Here is a 15,617-nt window from a genome sequence, read left to right as displayed (position 1 = left end):
CCTGCCCACCCACCCCACCGGGTCCTGCTGCAGGGGCTGCAGTAGGCCTTTCCAGGCAGTTGCTGTGCAGCTGGGGGTGAGGTTTGGGGCCCTGTGAAGGCTTTAGTCTTTTTTGTTTTTTTTTGAGAAGGAGCTCTGCTCGTTTTGCTTGGCTGACTGCAATCTCCGCCTCCCGGTTCAAGTGACTCTGTTGTCTCAGCCTCCGTGAGTAGCTGGGATTACAGGGGCCCGCCACCACGCCTGGCTAATTTTGTGTTTTTTGGTAGAGACTGGGTTTCGCCATGTTGGCCAGGCTGGTGTCGAATTCCTGACTTCAAGTGATCCTCCCACCTCAGACTCCCAAAGTGCTGGGATTACAGGTGTAAGCCCCCATGCCTGGGCAAAAACTTTATTCTGTCTCTTTTTTTTTTTGAGACAGAGTTTCACTCTTGTTGCCCAGGCTGGAGTACAATGGCGCGATCTCGGCTCGCTGCAACCTCTGCCTCCCCAGTTCAAGCAATTCTGCCTCAGCCTCCTGAGGAGGTGGGATTATAGGTGCCTGCCACAATGCCTGGCTAATGGTTTTTTTTTTTTTTTGAGACAGAGTTTAGCTCTTGTTGCCCAGGCTGGAGTGTAATGGTGCGATCTTGGCTCAGTGCAACCTCCGCCTCCTGAGTAGCTGGGATTACAGGCATGCGCCACTATGCACAGCTCATTTTGTATTTTTAGTAGAGACGGGGTTTCTCTGTGTTGGTCTCGAACTCCCGACCTCAGGTGATCGGCCAGTCTCGGCCTCCCAAAGTGCTGGGATTACAGGTGTGAGCCACTGTGCCTGGCCAAGGCTAATGTTTTTGTATTTTTGGTAGAGATGGGGTTTCACCATGTTGGTCAGGCTGGTCTTGAACTCCTGAGCTCAGGTGATCCACCCACCTTGGCCTCCCAAAGTGCTGAGATTATAGATGTGCGCCACTGCACCCGGCCCAAAGGCTTTATTCTCAAGCAAACCTTACATCTTGCGAGTTGCACCTTCTGGAGTTGTCAGTGGAGGGGCGAGTGCTGCCTCTGGGGTGGCCGTTCTCTTGCTGTTGGCGGCGCTGTTTTGTCGAGTGCTGATCTTGCCCTGTCTCTGCAGTGGCGCCTGGCACAGATGCCGGTGGTATAGCTTCAGTCTCCGTGCCCTGTGATGACAGAGTGCTTTTCGTGTCCGTCCTCGGTCGGTGCTCACAGCTCCCTGGAAGGTGGGGCGAGCGCACTGTGCCGGTTTTATAGTGATGGGCTGCGGTGCGGGTCACAGGGCTCTCCTGATCCTCTGCTCTCTGTGCTCCGCCTCTGCTCTCCCTGCTCCACCCCTCCCGTAGAGGGGGCCGGGAGGCGTTGTCTTTGTGCTCGGCTTGCAACAGAACTCAGGGCAGCGTTCAGGTGCTGCTGGGCTGGCCCACCGGGTGCCCAGGATTCAGTTGCTGGTCTATCCGAGTCAGGGACTTTGCAGGCAGGCATGGGGTGGGGCCCCGTCTGGGTCCTGACCGTGCTGGAGCGTGTAGAAACTCCTCCTGGGCGCCCCACATGCTGTTCTGTGGCCCCGATGCATGTGTGGTGGGCACTGTGGCCTCAGGTGTGCTACTCCCGGTTCCAAGGGTGACTGGGAGGGCGTCCCACGGTGAGCAAGCAGCGGTGACCCTGTGTGCTGGCCGGGCTCATGTTCCAGGCCATGGCATGTCCGAACGAGGTGGTGTCCTATGAGATCGTCCTGTCCATCACCAGGCTCATCAAGAAGTATAGGAAGGAGCTCCAGGTGGTGACGTGGGACATTCTGCTGAACATCATCGAACGGCTCCTTCAGCAGCTCCAGGTGGGGTGGGGGCAGGAGCTCCAGGGAGCACTGGGACCCCAGACAGGCAGGCTTGGCCCACTTGGAAGATGGTACCTTGGGCCCCATCTCTGGTGGTCCCACAGAGACTGCCGGAACCGTGTTCTCTGGTGATTCACAGTGGTGCTCATCCACCTTCCACTGGAGACAGATCTGATTTTTCCAGACGTGCTGCACCATTTTGGCCCCAGACAGGAATATGCAGTAGGTGAGCCGGGGCTGGGCCACTGTTGCCCACAGTCCGCAGAGTGACCTGCAGGCCGTCTTCATGGCCTGAGTGGGCCCCGGCACAGTTCCCAGAGGGATGCCAGTGTGGCTTTGACGTGACTCTGGAGGAGCGCATTAGTCGAGTCTGCTAACCGCAGCTTTAAGGAGGACTCCACAGCCACACAGGCTCATCAGCACAGGGGTCCTGGGGAGGCGAGGCTGGTATCCAGCAGCCTCAGAACTGTGCCTTTTCCCAGAGCCTGGGGTGGGCGATGTGCAGAAAGCCAGGCAGCGGAAGGGAGGCTGGGACTTAGCAGGGAGTGAAGTCCTCTCAGGGCCTGTCGCTGGGCCAGAGCATTGTCCCTGACCCCTGGCCAGGGGATGCTGCAGCACTGAGTGGCAATGGCAGAGGCCATAGCCTGGGGCTTCCAGAAGAGGCTGGACCGGGGACAGGCAAGAAAGGCTTGTAGTTGTGGCTGCTCTTGGCCCTCCTGCCCGAGCTTCCTTCTTGGCCCAGCTGCGTGGGCACAGCCAGGATTCCCTGGGGGTGGGGTACGGGCAGGAATAGCAGCTGCCATCCCAGCTACTGTGGCCTCTGGAGACGATCTGGGGGGTGTCTCAACCCATGTAGCCCAGAGCGGCCTGAGAGGGCTGAGGGCGTCCCCCTGCGGCGGGTGCGTAGCGAGGCCTCTGGTGCCGAGTGCATGCGGGGAGTGGAAGTCAGCCTGTGTCATGGTTCCTGATGCTGCAGACCTTGGACAGCCCGGAGCTCAGGACCATCGTCCATGACTTGCTGACCACGGTGGAGGAGCTGTGTGACCAGAATGAGTTCCACGGGTCTCAGGAGAGATACTTTGAACTGGTGGAGAGATGTGCAGACCAGAGGCCTGTGAGACCCCTTCCTGGGTGGGGCCTTTGGGCTTTGGCTGGTGAGGAGGGGCCGGGTGCTGGGTGAAGTGCAGCTTTCTGAGCCTCGGAAGCCAGGTGGGCGCCTGCTTTCCTGGTGTCTGCACTCGGGCAGGGGAGGCTGCTGGGCGCTGGCGGGCGGAGCGTGTGTTTGCTAACAAGCTCGGTGTCAGCCCACCCGTCAGTTTCCTCCCACCTGTGTGGAGGAAGCTGCCATCCGGCTCTGTGGAGTCCTGTGGCTCCCAGGCGGCTGCAGTCATTTTGCCAGGAACACTCAGCTTAGGACCCAGGCTTTTCCATGGGTTTGGACGCACGTCTTCCCCACTGCCAGGAGTGCCTCTGTGTCTGTGGGCTGCAGGCTGTGAGGCAGCTGGGCTCTGACAGCAACCCGGCCTGGTGTGGAGAAGGCGAGCGGCGGAGGGGCAGAGGGGCAACACCAGCTCTTCTTTTGACAGGAGTCCTCCCTCCTGAACCTGATCTCCTACAGAGCGCAGTCCATTCACCCGGCCAAGGACGGCTGGATTCAGAACCTGCAGGCGCTGATGGAGAGATTCTTCAGGTAGGGAGTCCTCTGCAGCCTTGCCTGGCACCTGGAGCCTGGCCCTGTCTCTGTCTGGGAACCACCCGGGCCGGGTCTCAGGATGCCCGACGAGCAGGGTCCCCGTCTCTGCCTCTGGAGAGCCCCGGCTCTGGGTGAGCAGGTGCTAGCTTGCCTTCCAGTCCAGCAGGACAAGGTCCTCTCGTGACGCCACTGGGCTGCCTCCTATGGGGGGTGGTCTGGAGAGACGCATCCTGGGAGGCAGAGCTTTGTGCCCTGTGTGCCTGGATGCAGGAGGACCCAGAATCAGGCTGGCCTGTGCCAGGCGGACAGGCTGGTGCGGGGCTGTGGCCGTGCACCCCCCACCCGCCCCAGCAGGCTGCTGTCCCACAGGAGCGAGTCCCGAGGCGCCGTGCGCATCAAGGTGCTGGATGTGCTGTCCTTTGTGCTGCTCATCAACAGGCAGTTCTACGAGGTGCGTGTCCAGGGCGGCCGTGCTGGGGGTTCAAGGCTTTTTCTCCATGGGGTGGGCGGTCTCCGTTGTGTACATGCTCCCACAGAGCCGGGCTCTGCCTGGGACTTCGGTCCTACCGGGCCCTCTGCGGCCCCCAGCGTGGTCTGTTTACCCCGTTCATTCGCTGGCTTGCTCGCCCTGGGCGCCTCTGCCAGGCCTTGACACGTGGCCAAGTAGCAAGGAAGGCACAGTGCCCGCCCTCAGGGAGCTCCGGCCGGGTTGTCACCGAACACAGGAGCCTCCTAAGAATTCTGTTCAAGTTTGTTTAGATCAGTCTCGCGTGGGGACGTTGTCTTCTGTTTCTGTCATGACGTTCACCCTGTGCACCTGGCCTGATCGCCAGCCCTGCCTGGTCTCTGTCCTCTGCGGGCTCTCCCTCTCCACTGCCTCCTCTGGGAGCTCTGTGGCCCCAGGCCCACCTACCTTGAGAGACTGTGTGCCTGCCAGCCATACCCCTTTCCCAGGAGGCGCAGCTTAGCTCCGAGACTGTCCCTTCCCACCGCACTCCTCCCTGCAGCCTCGCAGTCCTGCCCTCCTGAGAGCTGCCCGCTCTGCTCCTCTCCCCAGCCTCCACTCTCCTTGAATTGCCCTTTTCTGGGCATTGCAATCCCACTTCCCATCTGATGGAGCTAAGGGCCGCCTCCCGGAAGTTCCTCTGGGTCCTCTGACTTCTCTCATTAGGGCTGGTCTTGTCCTGGTCTCTGTTACTGTGGAACTTTTTACCTGCTTCTGTGAAAACTCACGCTGTCCCCAGCGCAGCACGCACACACACACGCACACTCACACATGCACGCACAGGCACACACGCCCACGCCCACGCATGCATACACCACACGCACTCACCCTCACACACACACGCACAGCACCACGTGGGAGGGGTTCTCAGCTGTGACGGTGAAGGGCAGGGCCTCACCTCGGCTGCTCCTTGTGAGTCGTGGGCCCCGTGCCTGTGCCGGGTGGCCCTGCGGTGCTCACCAGCCTTCTGAACGAGGAACTGGACAGGATCCCTGGGAAAGGGCCCTGGGGTCTCTGAGTCACGCTCAGCGGGGGCTTGTGCTCCCTGCCCAGCTGTCCTGAAGGCCTGAGGGACATGTCCGCTGGTTCCGGGTTGGTTCCTGAGGAATTGGAAGTGTCACGAGATGTGGCTCTTGCTGGGCTGGTGCTCACTGGCCTCCCTTGTGCCTGTGCAGGAGGAGCTGATTAACTCAGTGGTCATCTCTCAGCTCTCCCACATCCCCGAGGATAAAGACCATCAGGTCCGAAAGCTGGCCACCCAGTTGCTGGTGGACCTGGCAGAGGGCTGCCACACACACCACTTCAACAGTCTGCTGGACATCATCGAGAAGGTGAGAGCCGTTGCACCCAGGGATGGGAGCTAGGGTGCCAGAGCTCCATGGGCAGAAATGGCCTCTGGTTCTTCTGTCCCCTTCTTCGAATGACCGGACGGCTGTCTCCGTAGGTGAGGCTCCCCTCCCTGCAGGATGGGTGTCCCGAGGCCTTTGCAGGGCCTGCCACTGCTGGGTTTGTGTCCCGACTGAAAGTCCTGGACCTGGGTGTCCTGTCGCACTCGGGGGCAGCTGGTCTGGGCCTCCTGGACCTGTGCTGGAGCCCAGACCTGGGGCCGGGGCTTTGGCCTGCTGTCCTTCCTGCCCAGCCAATAGCTTGCTCTTTGATTTTCAGTTTTGGTTTTTGCACAGGATATAAAGGGTATCTTTGCTTTTGAGGAATAAAGATGAAGGGTGAGCACAGTGGCTCACGCCTGTAATCCCAGCACTTTGGGAGGCCGAGGCCGGTGGATGGCTTGAGGTCAGGAGATCAAGACCAGCCTGGCGAACGTAGTGAAATCCCGTCTCTACTAAAAATACAAAAATTAGCCATGCGTGGTGGCGGGCGCCTGTAATCCCAGCTGCTCGGGAGGCTCAGGCAGGAGAATCGCTTGAACCTGGGAGGTGGAGGTTGCAGTGAGCCCAGATTCTGCCACTATACTTCAACCTGGGCGACAGAGCAAGGCTCCGTCTCAAAAAAAAAAAAAAGAGAAGGTATTCGTGGTAGAAAGTGTTCCGGCCGGGCGCGGTGGCTCAAGCCTGTAATCCCAGCACTTTGGGAGGCCGAGACGGGCGGATCACGAGGTCAGGAGATCGAGACCATCCTGGCTAACACGGTGAAACCCCGTCTCTACTAAAAAATACAAAAAACTAGCCGGGCGAAGTGGCGGGCGCCCGTAGTCCCAGCTACTCGGGAGGCTCAGGCGGGAGAATGGCGTGAACCCGGGAGGCAGAGCTTGCAGTGAGCTGAGATCCGGCCACTGCACTCCAGCCTGGGCAACAGAGCGAGACTCCGTCTCAAAAAAAAAAAAAAAAAGTGTTCTGACGGCTGTTGTCGCAGAGATCTGTGAGCCTGCATGTGAGTCCTGGCCTTCTCTTTAAAGGTGATGGCCCGCTCCCTCTCCCCACCCCCGGAGTTGGAAGAAAGGGATGTGGCCGCGTACTCGGCGTCCTTGGAGGATGTGAAGACAGCTGTCCTGGGGCTTCTGGTCATCCTTCAGGTGGGTGTTCTGCAGGGGGCCTCTGCGCCCTGGGTGCACATGGCTAGCTGCTGTGCACCAGCTACATCTGCGTTGTGTTGGAGTCTTCCCCAGCGGGAGCCGTGCCCTGCCTGGGTTTGCTGAGGGTGCAGTGGTCCTGGCAGGCAGCGGAAGCTTCCTGCTCTTGTGGAGGGATGGAAAGAGATTCTGTTGCTTGCCTCTCCTGGTCACAGCAGGGATGCGAGAGGCCCTGTTCTCCGCACTGAGCAGAGCCTGTCTCTGTGCTCCTGAGTCAGGGCCGGGACCATGTGCCATCCTGGGCACCCAGCACAGCACCTGGGAAGTAAGGGTGGCCCTCCATTCTCGCCCTGCAGTCTGTTTAGTATTTGCAGGTGTTTTGTTGAGATTTGATTCACATATCATGCAATGTACCCGTTCACAGTGAACAATTCAGTGGTTTTCAGTAAATTCACAGAACTCCGCAGCCATCCCCACAGTTAGCTTGAGCACCTCCTGAGCATGTCGGTAGTACACGCCCCCATCCCCCGTTGCTCCCTTACCCCCAGGTACCACCAAGCTGTTCCCTGTCTCTGTGGATTTGCCTACTCTGAACATTTCATGGAAGTGGAGTCACACATAATTCATCCACAAGATGTTGGATGGTAGAACAATTTCCTGTCTTGTGGCTGGATTGTTCCACCCAGCGCCATGCGTCCAGGCCCATCTAGGTTGTGGCAGCTGTCGGTGCTTCCTTCCTTTTCATGGCTGAGTAGTAGTCCATCATCTGGAGGGAGCACATTTTGTCTATTTGCTTCTCCATTGGTGGACATTTGGCTTGTGTCCACCTGGCAGCTGCGGTGTTGATGCTGCTGTGAACCGTCTCCTGTGAGGGCTCCGCCTGCATTTTCACTTCGCCTGGGTCAGCACCTGGGAGCGGATTGTTGGGCCCTAGGTTTAGTCTGCATGTGATGTTTCTAGGTGATACCGGGCTGTTTTCCACTGGTGCTATGCCATTTTCCATCCACTCGAGCAGCATGTAAGGGTTCTGATTTATCTTTTTTTTTTTTCAATGCAGTCTTACTCTGTCGCCCAGGCTGGAGTGCAGTGGCGTGATCTTGGCTCACTGCATCCTTCTCCTGCTGGGTTCAGGCAATTCTCCTGCCTCAGCCTCCCGAGTATCTGGGACTACCGGCGCCCGCCAACACACTCAGCCAATTGTTTGTATTATTAGTAGAGACTGGGTTTCACCATGTTGGCCAGGCTAGTCTCAAACTCCTGACCTCAGGTGATCCGCCTGCCTCGGCCTCCCATAGTGCTGGAATTACAGGCGTGAGCCCCTGCGCCCAGCCTGCCTCTAGTTTTCAAAGCCTCACAGCATCACTTAGGGGTAATTATCAGTGTCAGTATCGTGTAAAATACAACGTGTGAATCAGTTTGCTCAAAAGCTCATCCATAAGATGTTGGATGGTAGAACCATTTCCTATCATGTTTATTTGTCATGGTCTTTTATTTCTTGCCACGGAAGTTTAAAGTGGTGATTAATTTTTTATTATTCATATTTTGAGACAAGATCTCACTCTGTCACCCAGGCCGGGGTGCAGTGCTGTGATCATAGTTCACTGCAGCTTCCAACTCCCGTGCTGAAGTGATCATCCTGCCTCAGCCTCCCAAGTAGCTGCGACCATAGGCTGATGTTTTCATTTTTGGTAGAGATGGGGTCTTGCTGTGTTGCCCAGGCTGGCATCAACCTCCTGGCCTCAAGCAATTCTCCCACCATAGCCTCCCAAAGTGCTGGGATTTCAGGCGTGAGCCGCCACGCCTGGCCGTGGTGTTTGATTAAAAACCAGGCATCTGGCCAGGCGTGGTAGCTCACACCTGTAATCCCAGCACTTTGGGAGGCCGAGGCGGGCGGATCACGAGGTCAGGAGATTGAGACCATCCTGGCTAACACGGTGAAACCCCGTCTCTACTAAAAATACAAAAAATTAGCTGGGCGAGGTGGCGGGCGCCTGTAGTCCCAGCTACTCTGGAGGCTGAGGCAGGAGAATGGCGTGAACCCGGGAGGCGGAGCTTGCAGTGAGCTGAGATCCGGCCACTGCATTCCAGCCTGGGCGACAGAGCGAGACTCCATCTCAAAAAAAAAACAAAACAAAAAAAAAAAAAACCAGGCATCTGCCGGGTGCGGTGGCTCATGCCCGTAATCCCAGCACTTTGGGAGGCTGAGGTGGGTGGATCACCTGAGTTTGGGAGTTCAAAACCAGCCTGACCAGCATGGAGAAACCCCATCTCTACTAAAAGTACAAAATTAGCCAGGCATGGTGACACATGCCTGTAATCCCAGCTACTCGGGAAGCTGAGGCGGGAGAATAACTTGAACCCATGAGGCAGAGGTTGCGGTGAGCCCAGATCATGCCATTGCACTCCAGCCTGGACAAGAAGAATGAAACAACATGTCAGAACAAAACAAAACAAAAACAGGCATCACCTCCTTGGTGTCTCATCCACACGAGCACCATGCTCTTTACTGACTGGTTGGGAAGGGGTGTGCTGGGCTGTGGGGGCCTATGGCCTGGAAGAACTGAGAACCTCCCTGTTTCTGCAGAGGGAAGGAAAAAGGTTGTGTTGCCCTTACTTGGAACTCCAGCCCTGGAGGCCTGAGGGTCTGGGCCGTAGAACTGAGATATTTCCTAGTTGAGGCAAAGTCCTGGTTTTGGCTGTTTTCATTTCTTTATTTTTTTGAGACAGTTTCCCCACTATGTCACTGGAGTGCAGTGGCACGATCTCACCTCACTGCAACCTCTGCTTCCCGGATTTAAGCGATTCTCCTGCCTCGGCCTCCCAAGTAGCTGGGACTACAGGTACCTGCTACCACACCCGGCCAATTTTTGTATTTTTAGTGGAGACGGGGTTTCACCATGTTGGCCAGGCTGGTCTCGAACTCCTGACCTCAAGTAATCCACCCAATCCAGACTCCCAAAGTGTTGGGATTGTAGGCGTGAGCCATCGTGCCTGGCCTGTTTTCATTTCTTTTGTTATTGAAAAGTAACACAGATGACTGTTGAACAGTATGGAGCTGGGGGTGCTGGCCCCTGTGCAGGTGAAAATCCCCATCTAACTTTTGACTCCCCAGAAACTTTACCAACAGCCCCCTGTTGACTAGAAGCCTTGCCAATAACAGTTGATTAACTTGCAGTTTGTATGTTTGATGTGTTATATTCTCTGTTTTTACAGTGAAGTAAGCTAGAGAAAAGCAAATGCTATTAAGATGCTGGGCGTTGTGGCTCACACCTGTAATCCCAGCACTTTGGGAGGCCAAGGCAGGCAGATCACGAGGTCAGGAGTTCGAGACCAGCCTGACCAACATGGTGAAACCCTGTCTCTACTAAAAATACAAAAATTAGCTGGACGTGGTGGCGCACACCTGTAATCCCAGCTACTTGGGAGGCTGAGGCGGGGGAATCGCTTGAACCCGGGAGGTGGAGGTTGCAGTGAGCTGAGATCACACCACTGCACTCCAGCCTGGGCGACAGAGCAAGACTGCGTCTCAGAAAAAGAAAAAAATCATAAGCAAAATACATTTCCTGTTCCTTACGTGGAAGTGGCTCATCACCATGGTCTTCATTCTTGTCATCCTCATGTGGAGGGGCTGAGGAGGAAGGGGAGGAGATGCATGGTCTTGCTCTCTTGGTTGGGAGAGGTGGAAGAAAATTGGCATATAAGTGATCACTCAGGCCAGCCTCATGCTGTTCAAGGGTCAGAGTTTGCAGAATGGACACGGTGACAAGTTTGATTCCCCTTTTCCTGCCTGCCCAGTGGGCCCAGCAGGGCAGCACCTGCTTTTGGTCCCGTGGCCTTCCTGGAGTAGGGGGTGCCAGGCACTGTGTGAACCCCCACCTCCACCTCTTTTTTCTCCAAGGCAGAGATACTGCTTTTATGTTGTAATATTTTGAGATAAGGAGAAACTGTTAATCATTTAATCATCTTTTTTTTGTTGTTGTTGTTTTTGTTTTTTGAGACGGAGTCTCGCTCTGTCGCCCAGGCTGGAGTGCAGTGGCGCGATCTTGGCTCACTGCAAGCTCCGCCTCCTGGGTTTACGCCATTTTCCTGCCTCAGCCTCCGGAGTAGCTGGGACTACAGGCGCCCGCCACCGCGCCCGGCTAATTTTTTGTATTTTTAGTAGAGACGGGGTTTCACCGTGGTCTCGATCTCCTGACCTTGTGATCCGCCCGCCTCGGCCTCCCAAAGTGCTGGGATTACAGGCGTGAGCCACCGCGCCCGGCCTTTTTTTTTTTTTTTTAAGATGGAGCCTCACTCTGTCGCCCAGGCTGGAGTGCAGTGGCACGATCTTGGTTCACTACAACCTCTGTCTCCTGGGTTCAAGCAGTTCTCCTGCCTCAGCCTCCCAAGTAGCTAGGATTACAGGCATGCACCACCATGCCTGGCTAATTTTTTTTTTTTTTTTTTTTTTTGAGACAGTCTTGCTCTGTTGTCTAGGCTGGAGTGCAGTGACGCGATTTCAGCTTACTGCAAGCTCCGCCTCTCGTGTTCATGCCATTCTCCTGCCTCAGCCTCCCAAGTAGCTAGGATTACAGGCACCGGCCACTGCACCTGGCTAATTTTTTTGTTTTTAGTAGTGACGGGGTTTCAGCGTGTTAGCCAGGATGGTCTCGATCTCCTGACCTCGTGATCCGCCCACTTCATCCTCCCAAAGTGCTGGGATTCCAGGCGTGAGCCACTGCGTCTGGCCTAATTTTGTATTTTTAGTAGAGGTGGGGTTTCTCCATGTTGGTCAGGCTGGTCTTGAACTCCTGACCTCGTGGTCCGCCCACCTCAGCCTCCCAAGGTGCTGGGATTACAGGCGTGAGCCATCACACCTGACCTCAGTCATTTCTTTAAATGATTCTTTAATCATTTAAAGGTGTTAATCATTTCTTTAAAAGAATAACAGAGTAAGTTTTGTAAATGCTACCACTCACCTCCTGAGTAGGCTGGATTTCCCCTGGCTCCTGCTGGCCCCTGCCCCAAGGTTGCTGGAGGCACCAGGTGCTCTCACACCTTGCCTCACCTGTCAGGGAGGTTCCCTTGGCCTTTCGGGAGGGGCTGCCTACACCTGGGATCGCCCCTGCAGTGCACACTCCCCGCCCTATTCTGCCCCCTCTGACGTGCAGCTGGAGCTTCTCCATGGATGGACTCTTCCTCAGCTGTTGATGGTTGCCCTGATGAGATGGGCACGAGGTTGGGTTTTACTTTTTGCGGCTGTGGAGAGCGAGCCCTGGTGGTCCTGGGTTTGGGGGTCATGTGTTTTCTTTTTTTTTTTTTTTTGAGACGGAGTCTCACGCTGTCGCCCAGGCTGGAGTGCAGTGGCGCGATCTCGGCTTACTGCAAGCTCCGCCTCCCGGGTTCACGCCATTCTCCTGCCTCAGCCTCCGGAGTAGCTGGGACTACAGGCGCCCACAACTGCGCCCGGCTAATTTTTTGTATTTTTAGTAGAGACGGGGTTTCACCGTGGTCTCTATCTCCTGACCTTGTGATCCGCCCGCCTCGGCCTGCCAAAGTGCTGGGATTACAGGCGTGAGCCACCGCGCCCGGCCGGGGGTCATGTGTTTTCAAGTGCGCGCTCTAGACAGGCCGTCCTGGCCCCGCCCCCAGACAAGGTGCTGTCTTAGGCTGCGTTTTCAGCCCCTGCGCCGTGGTGAGCTGCGTCCTCTCTCTGCAGACTAAGCTGTACACCCTGCCTGCGAGCCATGCCACGCGCGTTTATGAGATGCTGGTCAGCCACATTCAGCTCCACTACAAGCACAGCTACACCCTGCCAATCGCCAGCAGCATCCGGCTGCAGGTACGGTGGCCTGCGGTGGGCAGCCAGTTCCTGGGGGCCCAGCCAGGTGTCCCCATTTCAGCAGTTGCAGTTCATGGAAGCTGCACAGACAGCCCCAGGATGGGGCCTCAGCTGACCGTCCCTCCTCTGCACCCACTGTGGCCGCAGCCTCCCCAGCCCTGGTGTCCTTCCCTCTGCCTGCAGTCCACGCATCTGTGGCTTGTCACTCTAAGCCGCACGGTGGCATAGGTTGGGGCAGAGAAAAGGAAGCACGGCGACTTCCGGGGCAGTGCATGGCCCTGACGCTCCTGATGCTGCAGAATTTGTGAAGGACGTGCAGCAGAGGGCTGGGCAGGTGGGCAGCACGGGGCAGGGCTGAGAGGGCAGGGCTGGGCAGAGCAGGGCTGGAGGAACTGCGCTGAGTTTGTCCTATGGATGTTGGCACCAGGCTGAGCAGAGGTGACTGGGATGGGAGCCCTCCCTCCTACAGCAGGTGCTCTCTGGGGCCACCCCTGTGACCTCAGAGTCCTGTTCAGCCTGTGAGTGGAAGAAGTGGCAGGGCTGGAAGCTGAGCTCCGCTTTCTGGCAGTTGAGGGCGTGTGGTGCTGCCAGAGGAGCAAGGCGCCCATCCCCTCCATCCCAGGCGGGCCCAGCTGTGGTGGTGGGGACATCAGGCTCTGTGAGCTCTGAGGCAAGCAGGGAGGGAAGAGGCTGTGGGTGCTGGGCCTCCAGTGTCACCAGGACAGAGCCTGTGTCTGTGTTGGGATGTGGGTGTGTGCACATCAGCAGGTGGCCTTTTCTGAGTGCCGTGTGGTGCGGGACGTGGGTCCGAGCAGGTGGGGCGCCGCCTCTCCTGGGCCTGCATGAGCCTGGCTCTGGATTTCCCTGTCCTCTCCCTGACAGGCCTTTGACTTCCTGTTGCTGCTGCGGGCCGACTCACTGCACCGCCTCGGCCTGCCCAACAAGGATGGGGTCGTGCGGTTCAGCCCCTACTGCGTCTGCGACTACATGTACGCGGGACCTCCCCCACAGCCCATGAGGCTCAGGGCGTCAGGCGCTGGGGCCGTGGTGGCAGCTGGGCGCGTGTCTGAGGGACGTCCCAGGGTTGGGAGGAACCGAGTCCGCTCTGTTCCTTCTGTGGGGACTTGGCCTCAGCTGCTTCTCTTGCTTCTGCAGGGAGCCGGAGAGAGGCTCTGAGAAGAAGGCCAGCGGCCCCCTTTCTCCTCCCACAGGGCCACCTGGCCCGGCGCCTGCAGGCCCGGCTGTGCGGCTGGGCTCCCTGCCCTACTCCCTGCTCTTCCGCGTCCTGCTGCAGTGCTTGAAGCAGGTGAGTGGGGAGAGTGGGGCCAGGCAAGGACTATCCGTCCCACGTTGGGCCAGGAGGACGGGGAGCTGCTACCTGCCTGCTAGGCCTCCCTCCCTGCCTGGCCCGTGGAGGGCAACCGTCCCTCAGAGCTGAGCCTTCCCCCTTCGCTGAGCAGCTGCAGGGACACAGGCCTGTGCTGGGCAGGCTCCCCCTGGCTGAGAACGGGGCTCCCGGGCCCTTGCTGCTGTCCAGCCACAAGCAGAGCCTCAGATGCTAGGCTTCCACCTCTGTCTCCAGGGTCCAGAAGGCCCTGTCCTGACGCCTCCTCTCCTCGCAGGAGTCTGACTGGAAGGTGCTGAAGCTGGTTCTGGGCAGGCTGCCTGAGTCCCTGCGCTACAAAGTACTCATCTTTACCTCCCCTTGCAGTGTGGACCAGCTGTGCTCTGCTCTCTGCTCCATGGTAGCGTGGCCGGCCTGGGGTTGGGGTGGGGGACGCGGTGGGATTCTTCCCGAAAAGACTGTGAGCCTCTGGGCAGAGCAAGTGAGACCCTCCGGGCTGGGGCTCCATTTCCCTCAGACGCAACTGCACTCTCAAGCAGATTGTGCCTTTGGCAGGGTGGAGGGACCCCTGCCCCCACTCGCAGCTTTTGGGACCGACGTCAGAGGTCCCTAGCCAAGGGCATGTCACTGTGTGTGGATGCCTCTCGTCCTTTTCCTGAGCGGGGCTCCCATGCTGTTCATATCGCATTCCTGGTGTGTTCCTTGGCAGACACTCCCACCACTCTGAAAGGGAGACCCTTCCTAGGAGGGAGGCAGGAAGGCTCCCCAACCCCTTGGCCCCCTTTCCTGGGCCTGCGTTCCCAGGGCCTCCCCGGCCCCTCTGGCTACCCCATGACCTGGCTGCTGGGGAGGGGTTTCATGCCTGGATTTGATCATCAGCTTTCAGGCCCAAAGACACTGGAGCGGCTCCGAGGCGCCCCGGAAGGCTTCTCCAGAACTGACCTGCACCTGGCCGTGGTTCCAGTGCTGACAGCATTGATCTCTTACCATAACTACCTGGACAAAACCAAACAGGTAGGAGGTCACAGTAGGACAGGCCAGCTTGGTGGGGCCTGGGATTCCAGGACTTGGCCCAGGTAGGCCCCACATTGTTCTCATAAATGGGTTTCTGCCAGGCCAGGGGTGAGTGAGCTGGCTCTGCTTCCCCGGGTGGCTGCCAGGTGCCCAGCGTGGGGGCATCCGATTCCCCCGGTGCTTCTAGCTCTCTCAGGCCTGGGAGCCCTCCGGTGTCCCCATCCACCCCGGCAGTGTCTCCGCTCCCTGCGGAGTGCTGCCTGGCCTGTCCCTGCTGTCCCATGGGGCAGGTGGCCATGCCGTTGGGTGGAGCGGGGCTGGTTCTGAGGTGCAGGGTGGGCAGGCCAGAGGCCTTGGCTTCTGCCTCTCTCCACACCCACCATCAGGTGCTGGAAACTCACAGAGGCACTGTGCCTTCACCCGCGATCTGCCTCAGGTCCCCCGTCTCAGTCGCATTCCTCCACACCTCTCTTTGACGTGGCCCTCCGGGATGAGGAGCTGGTATCCTAGAGATTCTGGCTCCCACTCAGGGCCATGCCCGCCAGGAGCTGAGACTCGGCCCGTCTGTGCCCCAGGCCTCAGCTCCTGATGGAGGCCCTGTGGGGAGGTGATGTCGAGTTCCCACCCCTCAGGCTCAGCCCCACCATACTGGGCCACTTCAGCCCCTCTGAGAGGCTCCCCAGGTCCTCACAGGTCTTGCCCCAAAGCATAGCCAGCCTTGCTGGGCTGCAGGTTCTGAGGCCTTACTGGCCCATAGTGTATCCGAGGGCTGAGGCCGGCTTTGGGAAACGGAAGCTGTTCCCGGGACACTGCCTGGCAGGCCATCTGGCCCCAGGCTCTGCCTGAGTGCCGCTCATCTTCTGCTGTCCTCATGGAAGACACTG

The 15,617-nt window shown here is 58.1% G+C and overlaps 1 protein-coding gene across 14 annotated transcripts in view; it reads left to right on the top strand.

The window, feature by feature from the left end:
• TSC2 (TSC complex subunit 2) overlaps positions 1 to 15,617 on the top strand; it is a 67,211-nt gene that overhangs the window by 36,773 nt on the left and 14,821 nt on the right. For all 14 annotated transcript variants that reach the window (XM_050774161.1, XM_050774158.1, XM_050774156.1 and 11 more), the window contains 11 exons: positions 1,685 to 1,828; positions 2,805 to 2,942; positions 3,415 to 3,518; positions 3,891 to 3,972; positions 5,202 to 5,357; positions 6,440 to 6,556; positions 12,252 to 12,374; positions 13,257 to 13,363; positions 13,530 to 13,680; positions 13,997 to 14,119; positions 14,599 to 14,733. In XM_050774161.1, the coding sequence (XP_050630118.1) occupies positions 1,685 to 1,828; positions 2,805 to 2,942; positions 3,415 to 3,518; positions 3,891 to 3,972; positions 5,202 to 5,357; positions 6,440 to 6,556; positions 12,252 to 12,374; positions 13,257 to 13,363; positions 13,530 to 13,680; positions 13,997 to 14,119; positions 14,599 to 14,733 (1,380 nt within the window). The remainder of the gene's footprint in view (positions 1 to 1,684; positions 1,829 to 2,804; positions 2,943 to 3,414; positions 3,519 to 3,890; positions 3,973 to 5,201; positions 5,358 to 6,439; positions 6,557 to 12,251; positions 12,375 to 13,256; positions 13,364 to 13,529; positions 13,681 to 13,996; positions 14,120 to 14,598; positions 14,734 to 15,617) is intronic.

Source organism: Macaca thibetana, chromosome 20, assembly GCF_024542745.1.
Source record: "Macaca thibetana thibetana isolate TM-01 chromosome 20, ASM2454274v1, whole genome shotgun sequence".
Taxonomy (NCBI): Eukaryota; Metazoa; Chordata; class Mammalia; order Primates; family Cercopithecidae; genus Macaca; species Macaca thibetana.
Note: the sequence above shows the minus strand (reverse complement) of the source record. Positions and strands in the feature narration are given on the sequence as shown.